An 11930-nucleotide genomic window follows, 5' to 3' on the forward strand; every position below is an offset into this window, starting at 1 on the left:
AATACAGTATGATGCACCTGATTTTCCTTGATGCTCTCACATCCAAGTATTAACCAAGGATGACTCTGTTTAGGTTCTAAGATCAGACTAGATTTGGTGCCATCAAGGTATTTAAGCCTATAAATTTTTATACCTGGGAATAATATTTCAGTGTACAGGCTCTTGGAGAGCCCAAGTGTCATATGACATAACAAGTACGCATGAGAGTGTTAAATCCTTTTTATGTTAATGGAGATCAGCATGTAGCAGTCTTTAATACTTCAGTAGTTAAGTTTTTTATACAAATGCTATAAAAAGTTAAATTCTGTTTGTGCTTTGTGATTTTATAGCTTTATAATCTATTCAAACTAAATTTTTGAGAAGTACCTTGGCCTCCTAAGCTGTGTGCTCAGGTTACCTTACACTTAGAGACTTGACAAATTTCTGTCTCAAGCTTGGATACACATAAGTTTAGTGTTTCATTACACAGTCATTAGAGAAAGGAGGTAACTTCTGGTTAAAAATGTTTCTTGTGCTCAGAGGACAGGCCACTTTGACTCTCACTGACATGCTCCTGATAACATGGACAAAGATAGTAGATGAGAAACAGCTTCCATTCACACTATGGGTGTGATTGCTGTTGAATGCCTTCACATTATTTCCAATGAATCCCGAGGAGGATCTATCATGAGGTTTTCTTGGTAAGATTGTTCCGAGGGCAGTTGAGTTGCCGTTGCCTTTCTCTGAGACTGACAAAAAGTAACTTCTCAAGGATCATCCAGTGGGTTTCCATGGAAGAGCAGGGATTCATACCCCTCAGAGTGGTAATCCAATGCTCAAACCATTACACCATGCTGGCATTCAATTTCCAATTACAAAACCACATAAGTGTAGTGTCCCATTACACAGTCATTAGAGAAAAGAGATAAGCTTTTCTTCCTGAAGATTATTTTATTAATTTAGATATTCCAATACACAGGAAAGCATTTACTCTGGCCAAACTTAACGTGATGATATCTTCAGTATTAAACAAAAGATATAATACAATCCCATATTGTGTATGTCCTTATGCTGTAGAGAGAATGAACACTGTAGGACAAGTTTTGTGCATTGTTCCATCTACTCTTATCACCAACAATTATATTACTCAGATTTTTACAAAGTAACCTTATGAAACCTGAAGTGCTTTGATCTGATTTTCAAGCTGATCTTTTTTCTCAGATTGCAACAGAAGTAGCCAAGTTCTGTGCAGAAGCAATCAAACATTAGTGTAGGATGCAGGACACAGCATTTAAAATATTACTTCTTTATGCAACTGTGTACATAGTACTATAAATATTTTTAATTCAGTATTGTATTGCATTGTTCCTTGGGCATAGTAATTGACGGAAATAAAGATTCATCCACTCATTCTGTGGTTCATTCATTCTGAACATTTAGAAAAAGTTCTGCTGACTGCATCCTTCTCCACATACTATGTTTCATTTCTGATCAGGCAATTACACCAGGAAACCTCTTGCTCTACATACTAATCTAACTGTAAACTTCGATTTACCTCTTTTGCTTTCCCAGAGCAAATGGCTGTACCTTGCAATCCCTCCCTATGTTCTACAATCTAGGTAGTTGCTGAAGTATAAATTTGTGGCCACGCAGCATGAGTAGTTGTATTGTGGGGTGAGAGTTGTGTTGCTGCCACACTACTTGCCTCTACACAACCTTCAGAGAAGAATTATTGCTGACCAGGAGAACCTGCCATGAAACAACCAAGGTGGTGATTATAGAGATGTAACAACAAAGTGTGAAATGAGGGCATTGTGTCCCCTTCATTTTCCTTCAGTCCCCATATTGTTAGCATTGCAGTTGAGCTTTTACAAATAGAATCTACACATCAAAAGAACAGGATATAATATTATTCCATAATAGAATCCTACAAAATTGTGTATTAAAATATTCTATGTTTTGTTACATGTACTGACACCATGTATATATTTAATGCTTCTTCAGAGAAAGCAAATTTAAAGAAATATATATGAAGGAATGTCAAGTGGCAGTTTCTCTACAAGTTTGCACATTATACTCTATTAGCAGTTGTGATCCTTATAGTAAGATCACAACATACATTTACTGCATAGAGACTAACTTCATTTGAACAGTTAATTTGCATGTGGGAAATATATTTTAAATTTATTTACTTTTATGGAAGTCTCAAAATATCCTTTCGAATTAAAATATATTACATAAGAGTAATTTTTGGCATTCCTCACTATGTTATTCCTCAATAAGCTTATTTTATGGAGATTAATGCCTGTATCTTCTCCCCCTCCCCCATTTTTTTCTACACCTCTGTATAGTTACTGAAAATAGATAATTTGGGATACTGTTAAAGATGACAAGTGGGAGACTTAGCAGATCTCACCTATGAAACCCAATTCATCTCTTGTGAGGTGGCATGGGGGAAATGGTAGAGCCTTAACACTGTTCCAACAATAATTTAAATGTGACTCACACAATAAAATTGCCCAGTGGAATGAGCTCCCCATTAATGAGCAGGAAAAAATGCTGCATTCTGCAAAAAGAGTTCAGTTTACACATACAGTAGAATCTCACTTATCCAACACTCGCTTATCCAACGTTCTGGATTATCCAACGCATTTTTATAGTCAATATTTTCAATATATCATGATATTTTGGTGCTAAATTTGTAAATACAGTAATTACTACATAGTATTACTGCATATTGAATTATTTTTTCTGTCAAATTTGTTGTATAGCATGATAAAACATCATGCTTAATTTGTAAAATCATAAACTAATTTGATGTTTAATAGGCTTTTCCTTAATGCCTCCTTATTATCCAACATATTCGCTTATCCAATGTTCTGCCGGCCCGTTTATGTTGGATAAGTGAGACTCTACTGTATTTCAGAACATATAACCTGCTACGTAACTGTTTTGTTCCATTCTGTCTGCTTAAGTTTGAGTATTTAATGTGTGCACATTGCTTTTTTCAGATAAAAAGGGGATATAATATTAATATAATTTGTTTCACAAAGAACTGAATTAAAGAAAAGGAAGGAGGAAAGCGGGAGGAGGCAGCCGAGCCATGTGGTTATGGCCACGCTATGAAATCTGATGGGGCCAATGTTTTGTAGAGATTTCAGCTAGGACCTCGGATAAAGAGGTCCACGCCTGGTAAGCTTCTGCTAAACCAGATCAGCTAAGATTTAGGACAAGCACTCTGGGTTGAAGGCAAAACTACAGAGGTTTGTTACGATTTAGCCAAATAGGATGCAAGTGCAAGCAATACGCTTCAAAAGGTACAAATTCACAGAAAAATACATAACATTTTATGCAGTTCTGACAGCTATTCAGATGTCCCTGTCCCTCCCCTGATTGGTTGAAAAGCGGGGCCAACTTGGATCTGTTCAGGGATTAATCAAAGGTTCCCCTGACATCACAGGCAGGAGGGGGAGATCCCCATGGTGGGAAGGAGAACAGCTGGTGGTTGAACAGTTAAAAGGCCCAATCATTGTAGATATGTCCCCTGGGAGGACACAAACTGGGGGAAGTGATGATGTGGGTATGCAGATAATTCCTTGATTAAGTGTCCAGTTCTGTTGAAACAAAGAGTGCAAGTCTCAAGGGGACAAAGTGACAGTTTCAAATAATCAGGGGCTTGGCTGCCCATTCAGGAAATTAATGAATTATTGCTTGTTAAGCTGTCTCTTCTGTGGGAACAGTAAGCCCTCAGCTTCAGTTAAATGGACAAACATGAGCTCATCTTGGTGACAAAGGTAATATCTATCTTTACATACATACACAAAGGTCCTCATATTATCTGACTTGGGAAATAGCTGGAGGGACTCTGACTGTGATCTCTATTCCCAAGGGATTATGCACACTAAGGATACAGGAAGGTAGCAGCCTTCAATAAACATTTGATACATTTAAGAATTGGCACAGTATATAAGTAATACAAGTTACATATACAATATCACTTTGATACATTTCTTAAAGAGTTAGATTTGATAGAGTTCGGGATACAGCTGCTGCTAAGTCCTTCCTGAGCCTCTAGCGGCTTCGATATTTCGCAAATTTGAAGCCGCGAAAAATGTTTTTAAAAAGAAAGAAACAATAATATCTCTTGATTTAAGTCATTTCATTGTTCTTGAACTTTTGAGGAGGGGGTGCTGTGGCTCGATAACAGTTTAATGTGTCTGTTTCCATACAGCATCCATGGTGGATCACGTATCCAAAGGCGAATCCTCTCAGCAGTTAGAAGATTCTACAAGCCAGATCCTAGAAGCAGTAAGTGACCAAAAGATGCTATCTGAATTTCTCCCCAGGGTATGCAGCTTTCTTAGGAAAATCCCAAGCACTATCTGCCACCTGGGTACAGGGAAGGACAAGCTGCTTACCTGTAACTGTATTTCTTAGGGTAGTCATTGGTGAACTCATACAAATGAGCTGTCTGCACCTGCACCTTTTCAGAACTATCTAGAGCAGTGGTTCTCAACCTCTGGGTCCCCAGGTGCTTTGGCCTACAACTCCCAGAAACCCTAACCAGTTTACCAGCTGTTAGGATTTCTGGGAATTGAAGGCTAAAACATCTGGGCACCCACAGGTTGAGAATCACTGATCTAGGGCTATTACATACACCTTTTGGAAATAAATCCACCCATCCTTGAGCACCTCACCAAATGTATTCACACCTAAACTCTCAGTTCCATGGATGTTGAAGCAGCAGCAATATCCAAGGAGCAAAGGAAAGATAAGACACAGTGATGGGAGATATGTGAGTTCACAGATGGCCACTTGAAGAACTACAGTTATAGGTGCACAAGCTGTTCTTATTTGTGATCTCTTGTGGACCTTGTATCTATCTTGTAGTGCAAAATAAATGTCATGAGCTGGGATTATGATTATGAACATAAACCGGAGGATCTTTCTTAGCCTTTTCATATGTAACGTGAGTGGTGGAGACTACTCACTTGTAAAAACAATGTGAAGTAAAATAACAAAGAATCTTAGAGAGTTTTGGAAAATAGCAGTTCTGATAACATAGTAGGCAAGAGTTTTTCTGACACCAAGACAATTTAAATTTCGTTCCAAAACCCAGGTAGTATGCTGCATTAAGTCTATGCAAAAAGGCTTATGTGAGAGGTCTAGAAGATTCTGAATGATGCACTACCAGGCACAGATAACCATTTATGTGAGTCAAAGAAGAACAGCCCTGCTATAACTTTAATAGAAAAAGCTACTTCGTGGCAGCATAGTTTGGTGATGTCCTGATAAACAAGGACATGTATTTTCCTAAGGATCAGAACAGAAGAAGGTAGAGGTGTGATGGGACCAATAGCCAATCTTTCTTATCAAGCATCACCTCCAGTGTCTTTGATTGAATTTGGAACTCTCCCAAAATCCCAGCCTTTTTGAGAGACCTTTGCCCACATTCCTATCCCACAGGGGCAGGAATGTGAAAACAACCATACTCTCCATGCCTTCTCTCTTTCAAATGGACTCTTTACAAAATAGCTAATGAACCAGGAATTCTCCAGGAAGACAACCAAGAAACAAAAAACCCTCCAAAGTTTCATATACCTTTGGCACCTGCTTCCTTTACCCATAAAGAATTGAAACTGGGAATTGAATCTCATGCACATAGAGCAAATGTTGAAACATCAGTGGAAATTCAGTGCCTAATCCTCAGGTAGTATAGAGAAGGAGAAAGAGAAAGATGGTGAACAGGGCTCAATTCTATAATTCTATTAGGAGCGGTGATAATAGGCCTGCTTAGCTAGGATCAGAGAATCCACAAGTGATAGCAGTGAACATCAGGTATCAGTCTGAAAGCAGAATTCACCAGAGAAATGGTCTCTTGCACTCCAACCTTCTTCCCATTCCCATGTTATTGCAGCTCCATATTTACCCATACGTATATGTGACTCAATTTGTTTTGAATTACATGGTTACCATTGAATTGAGAGAAGGGACATATTGAATGTTCTGGGAGAAGGTACAACAGAGCATACTGCAGGATGGTGTAACACATTAGTATTAGCCATGGCAAAGAACATTCTGGGAAAGTTCAAAATAAGGATAATCCTATACATAGAAAAGGGGATCACAGCCTGAATTTAGCTGCTGGTTCTTACTACTGCAGAACTATCGAATTGTTGGAATTAACCTGCTGACCTACCAAGTTTCTATTGTTTGAATGGGTCTGCTTTTGGGAGGTCACAATTGAATTTGGGCCTTGGTGTAATTGATGAATAGAAATCACTGCCTCTGCCTGTGATCTTACTGTCTCCTTACTTCACCCCTGTAGCAGGCAGAGTCCAGTCGGGGCCGCAGTGGTTCTCTTGCTTCCACCTCTTCCCAGTCCTCCTATCGTAGCCAGAAGGATGCCCTACGCCACCGCATTCTACACTTATCTGAGTTGCTGCGAGTGGAGAGGAACAACCGAGATGATAATACTTCCTGTTATGTGGAGCTGGTGAGCAAGGCTGACCGGGAGAAGGCCCCTTCTATCCGCCAGGCCTTTGAACGCATCAACCAGCGCTCTTCAGCTAATATTGCCCATCTGGAACGGCGCCTGCAGGATTGCTGTGCCCAACTAAAGAAACTTGAGCAGAGGGTTCTGACTACTCAGGAGAGTAGCACCAGTGCTGCCTCTATACAGCACCAGCCACAACCGCACATCTTTACCTCGAGGTCCAGTTTTCCCCGGCTGCCACCCTTTCATCTACCCAGGATCCGTGCTACAGAAGCAGCAGGAGTAGCAGAGGAAGTCAACCTCCCTCCCCTCTCTGAAACCAAGGAGACTTGCCCTGTTCCAGAGCCTGTCCCAAAACAAGCCCTCGAGGATGCAAGCAACCAGAGGCTTCAAGAATTGAAGACCCAGTTAGTAGAGCTCAGAGAAGACAATAAAGCTATGGAGGATGAATGGCACAGGGTGGATGAGGCATGGAGGGCAGACAAACTACAAATTATGGATCTCCTGCAGGAGGAGAAGAAAAGGTGGGCATCCATAGTCCTGTGGGCAATGGGCTCCGGGATTCCCTCTCTCTGACTCCTTATTTATATATGGTACTGTTTTCTCTTTTTCCTGCCCAGTCTCCCACTTCCTGAACTAGTGCCCATGCAGTAGGTCTTTGAACTCTGCTCTTCTTCAGTAATAGAAATCCACCTATTACTGGGTGTGAGGGGTTCTTGTTTATTAAATGTGTGCATCTCTGATAAAAGTGGTATAATGGCCCTAGGGTCATGCTTTGGACTGGATTATCATTTCCCTGTGTGCATCTAAACAAAAAATAGCCACATCCATGCTGCTAATCCAGGAATATGGTACCAGCCAATGATGTCAAGCTAGAATTTGGAGGGTCTTGCCCAATGGGGAGAGAGCCCATGGACCCACCAAAGAGGGCCCGGTACTCTGGCGAGAAAAGAGAGCCCCTAGAATTAGGATTTCCCCCTAATTTCCCATATCAATCTCACCAAAGCGGGAGAAAAGGCCACCGAGTTGTTTATTGTGATCCAGCTGGAAAGGAAGTCAAAGCCGCAATAATTCGTCAAGCAGACATGCCATATAATACATTACAGTACAGCAAAAAAACCAGAGCGGTCAACTTTGAATTTCCCGCCCCCGCCCCCCTCTGCCGGCTTCGTGCTGATTGGTTGTAGTCATCAGCTGGAGGGGAGGCGTGGACACCTCGGCCAATCAGGAAGCCAGCGCTGCTTCAGCCTCTCGACCAATCAGGAGCAAGGAGGTGGTCCAAGCAGGAAACAAAGGACCGGGAATGGAATTTGAGTGGATTAAAATGGCTTAATGGGTGTCCGATGGCTGGCGATAACCCAAAGGGTCCTCTAGCCAGCTAGGTATTATTTCCAGTGGTGAGAATACACATCAGAGTCTGACGGGGCCGCTAGGATCCAGATTTTTTGAGGACTGGATATGGAAGCAAATAGACAAGATCTTGATAGTAGTTTCGGCCAGGGTGTGGAGACAAAGGAAGAAACAGTTGGGACAATCACAGCTTTCCAAAGGCGAGTTGATCTCATTGAAATGTGACAGAATTACCAGGGGGCATTCTCTTCAGGTGGCCTTGCTCCGAAGCCTGGAGAGGTGAGCCCATTGTTCTTGTCCATGCAAGGAGTTTCGGTTGAGTCCTTTTTGTTAAGGGATTATTTACCCTCAGAAATGAGAGGATTTCCCTGGGGGTTGGGAGCTAGGTCACACAGAGGTGGCACTTCATATTTTATAGTTCATATATGGGGCATGAAGAAAGGGAGACATGCAAAAGATATTCATGGAGAAAAAGAAATCATACTGACCTATCCCACCCACCAAAAAGTCCAAGATAAGTTCATAAAACACATGGGAAAACATGGGATTCGGGGGAGAAAAGGTTAGTTATCCCTATCCCCAATAAATCTAATAATAAAATGATAAAGTGATAGTGCATAAAAGTTTATAAAAAGCCAAAAAAGGGTTCATTTGGAGCCTATGGAGCTGGTTGAAAGGAAAAGCAGGGTGGAGGGTAAGTTATAGTTTCCCAAGGATTAGTGCATCCCAGAATGGGTGCGGGGGGGGGGGGAGCCTTTTGGGGCTCAAAGGCGGGGGGGGGGGGAGAGGGGGGAGAATCCCGAATCCCAGAATCAGAAAAGAGAGATACATAGTAATACATGCAACAGTGAAAGGGGGAAAAAGATATAAATGAAATGTAAGCAGATAGGTGACACAACACTTTTCTGGTTTTTCTTCTTCTGCGACCCTAGAGATTTATTTATTTTATTTATTTACAGTATTTATATTCTGCCCTTCTCACCCCGAAGGGGACTCAGGGCGGATCACATTACACATATAAGGCAAACATTCAATGCCTTAACATAGAACAGAGACAAACACAGGCTCCGAGCTGGCCTCGAACTCATGACCTCTTGGTCAGAGTGATTTGTTGCAGCTGGCTGCAGCTGGCTGCTCACCAGCCTGCGCCACAGCCTGGCGAGATTAGATCAACCCAGATGTATAGGGATGCAAATTTTCTTCTGCCAGCTCAGACAATAGCTCGGTCGTTAGAGTTTTGGCCACGTCAAAAGGTCACTTTGTCTCATGCTACCTGGATCCCAACCTATTTTACTGGTCTACCTTGGCTTCACATATTTATATGTGAACCTTATTATAAATCATCTTTTGTGCAAAAGGGGAGGGGGGTCCTGTTCGGCATCACCAGGTGTCCTTTTGCATGACACAATTAAAGTCCTGTGACTCCACTTTACATGCTATGGCTGCATTCTATGATGTTCTGAAGTTTCTAGTTTGGTTACATTCTCAGTGGTGTCAAACTTGTGGCCATCCAGGTGTTTTGAACTTCAGTTTCCAGAATTCCTATGCTATGAACTTTGTTTTTCTTGGCATTCCTAACATTTATTTTAACCGTCAATGAACCCTACAAGAGAAAGCTAGCAAAACTTGACTGCAAACTGCTCTAAAGTTTAATTAACGTATGAATTAATTCAACCGAGAAGCATATCTATCCCACTCAATGTCACTGGTAACATGTCTTTCCCTCACAAATACACTTCTCACCATGTTTAGCTTCAGTGCTCTTTCTGCACAAAATGTCTTTGTTTCAATACACTCCTAAATCCAAATGACTCCATATCCACAAGCCACTCTCTTCCCCAGAATGAGTGCACTCCTCCACTACTTGACATCGCAAGTGTCAAATGAGGAAGCAGAGCCAACTTGGTCCTAATCCATTTACCAGCAGTGAGTTAAGCTCCGGCTGTAACAAGATCAGCCAGCTGGCTTGAGCTAATGTGGGGAATGTAAGAGAAAGCGGGAGAGTGGGATCAGACTGTAAAACCTCACCCAGTCCACCCCCTTGACTATGTAACTCTTCTTCAGGCGCTATAATCTGGAGGTGCAAGTGAACGATGTGATCCAGATCAATCTCAATGAGATCACCAACCTCAAACATGACTTGGCTTGCACTGAAGAGAAGATGGTGTACCAGTCTTATGAGAGGTCTCGGGACATTTGGGTAAGGGACATCTACATCCAGAAGTTATGTGTACAAGAATATTCTGAGAACTGGGGGGAATGGGACACTAGAGGAGGGTATTGGTTGCCATGACAAGGAGAATGAGAAATATAGCTAAGGAGGAAAATGTCACATAATGTTCAAACTTCAACAACCAGCTTTAGATACAGAATTATATTCCTGGGTGAACCTGGCAAAGGTTATATTAACTGTGTCAAAGCCGGATGTCAGGAAACACAGAGGATACAGGTGATTATTAATAGAATGTATTAGAATGAGGGGAGGATTTGCCAGCATTAACCTCACCTGTGGTGGAGGCTCCTTCTTTGGAGGCTTTTAAACAGAGGCTGGATGACCATCTGTCGGGGGTGCTTTGAATGCGATTTCCTGCTTCTTGGCAGGGGGTTGGACTGGATGGCCCATGAGGTCTCTTCCAACTCTACTATTCTATGATTCTATGATTCTACTAAAGAGCCCTACAAAGGGCATTCTGTACTTCAGGATAGTGCCTCCTTACTGCCAAACATAGGAAGTGGGGGTTGTGGAAGGTCCCTAGATGCCTCCATGTGGAAACTCCATGTGGAACACCCATTCAACTCAATCTAAGAATTCAGCCCTAAGGTTATTTCTGCCAATGAGTTCTCTTGCATGTGTTAACGGTCACTAGGATAGGAGGAATGGGATATGCAACAAAATGATGCTGTGCTGAGTGTGTTCCTAAGTTAGAATTTTCCCCAACCCAACAGGCGGTCAGCACTCTGTGGTCTCTGAGCTTCTTCGTATGCTTTTAAGAAGCCACCCCCCCTTCATTTCCCTGAGCCTGTTTATTCTCCATTCTCATGCATGGATTCTGATTACATACCAAACAACACTATTATATGACAGCCACCACAGAGGGAAGGAGTCAATCATGTGATATTCAAATGATAGTTGAAGAGTTAGCTGAGACAGAGCCCAACCATGTAGAAGATATGTTCCCTTGAGATCCTGACATCCTGGTTTCTTCTTCTCTCTTTGGCAGGAGGTGCTAGAGTCCTATCAGACCCGGCTGGCCAAACTGGAAATGCAGCAACTGACCCAGCAACAAGAGGCAATGGAACTGCCCCAGGCCAGCGTATATAAACTTTACGGGCAACTTATGAACCTCCTGCTGACCATTGCTGCCATTTTCCTGGTGTGCGCCTCCACCATTTCGGCTTTTGCCTTACCGCTCTTGCGCACTCGCTGGCGTGCCATTACCACTCTTCTTGTGGTTATCATCATAAGTGCTGCCTGGAACTATTTTCCTCACTTTGCCCCATCGGAATGGAAAACGTGGCTCTCCTCCGTTTCATAACCAAGAAATGAAATGGCACACACATTTCTTTACTCGTTCCATTGCTTTCCAACATTCCCTCATACCTATTTATTTCTTTATTTTAAAACCTCTATAGGTTTGTCTATGACCGAGTCTCCTTTTAGCTATGCCAGAAGACATATGACGGGTCATTAAAAAAAAATCTAATGCTGAGTTTCAGCACCTCGGATTGATCTAAATGGGCTGTAAGGAGTTTAAGGGCTGTGTTTCCGTTCTTAATGAGAAAAGACATTACACGCGAGACAAAAAAAGACACACACAGTATTCATATCTACATAGGTGAATGTGCAGACATTCTGAATTCGTTAGTATGAGTATGGAAGGAATCAAATGAAACCAGACAGCCTTACATCCTAATATTACTGTCTAACCAAGCTGTGGTTCTGCATGTCTATCTAGCTTAGGAGGTATATGCAGGAATTTCCCACGACATTGTGGCATCTGGATTGGGAAATCCAAATCAAATTCTACTACGCCCTAATTAAAAAGAGGTCTTGTCTACTACAGTGTGTGGTTAGTGCAGCTCCCCTTTGTGTCTCTTACCTTGG

At 41.9% G+C, this 11930-nt stretch overlaps 1 protein-coding gene across 1 annotated transcript; it reads left to right on the forward strand.

Moving 5' to 3' along the window:
* Nucleotides 1-4176: 4176 nt before the first annotated feature.
* tex28 (testis expressed 28) lies at nt 4177-11883 on the forward strand. Its single transcript, XM_062971240.1, has 4 exons — nt 4177-4287; nt 6308-6999; nt 9890-10025; nt 11047-11883. Exons 1-4 carry the CDS (start codon nt 4216-4218, stop codon nt 11359-11361), a joined length of 1215 nt encoding a protein of 404 aa, XP_062827310.1. The 5' UTR covers nt 4177-4215; the 3' UTR covers nt 11362-11883.
* The last annotated feature ends 47 nt before the right edge of the window (nt 11884-11930 follow it).

Source organism: Anolis carolinensis, chromosome 2 (genome assembly GCF_035594765.1).
Source record: "Anolis carolinensis isolate JA03-04 chromosome 2, rAnoCar3.1.pri, whole genome shotgun sequence".
Taxonomy (NCBI): Eukaryota; Metazoa; Chordata; class Lepidosauria; order Squamata; family Dactyloidae; genus Anolis; species Anolis carolinensis.

What these genes read in the sequence shown, in the direction of transcription:
- tex28 (XM_062971240.1), top strand. Translation starts at nt 4,216, where the DNA reads ATGGTGGATCACGTATCCAAAGGCGAATCCTCTCAGCAGTTAGAAGAT. An exon ending in CAAGCCAGATCCTAGAAGCA is followed by an intron (nt 4,288 to 6,307) that starts GTAAGTGACCAA and finishes TCACCCCTGTAG; the next exon opens with CAGGCAGAGTCCAGTCGGGG. An exon ending in AGAGGTCTCGGGACATTTGG is followed by an intron (nt 10,026 to 11,046) that starts GTAAGGGACATC and finishes TCTCTTTGGCAG; the next exon opens with GAGGTGCTAGAGTCCTATCA.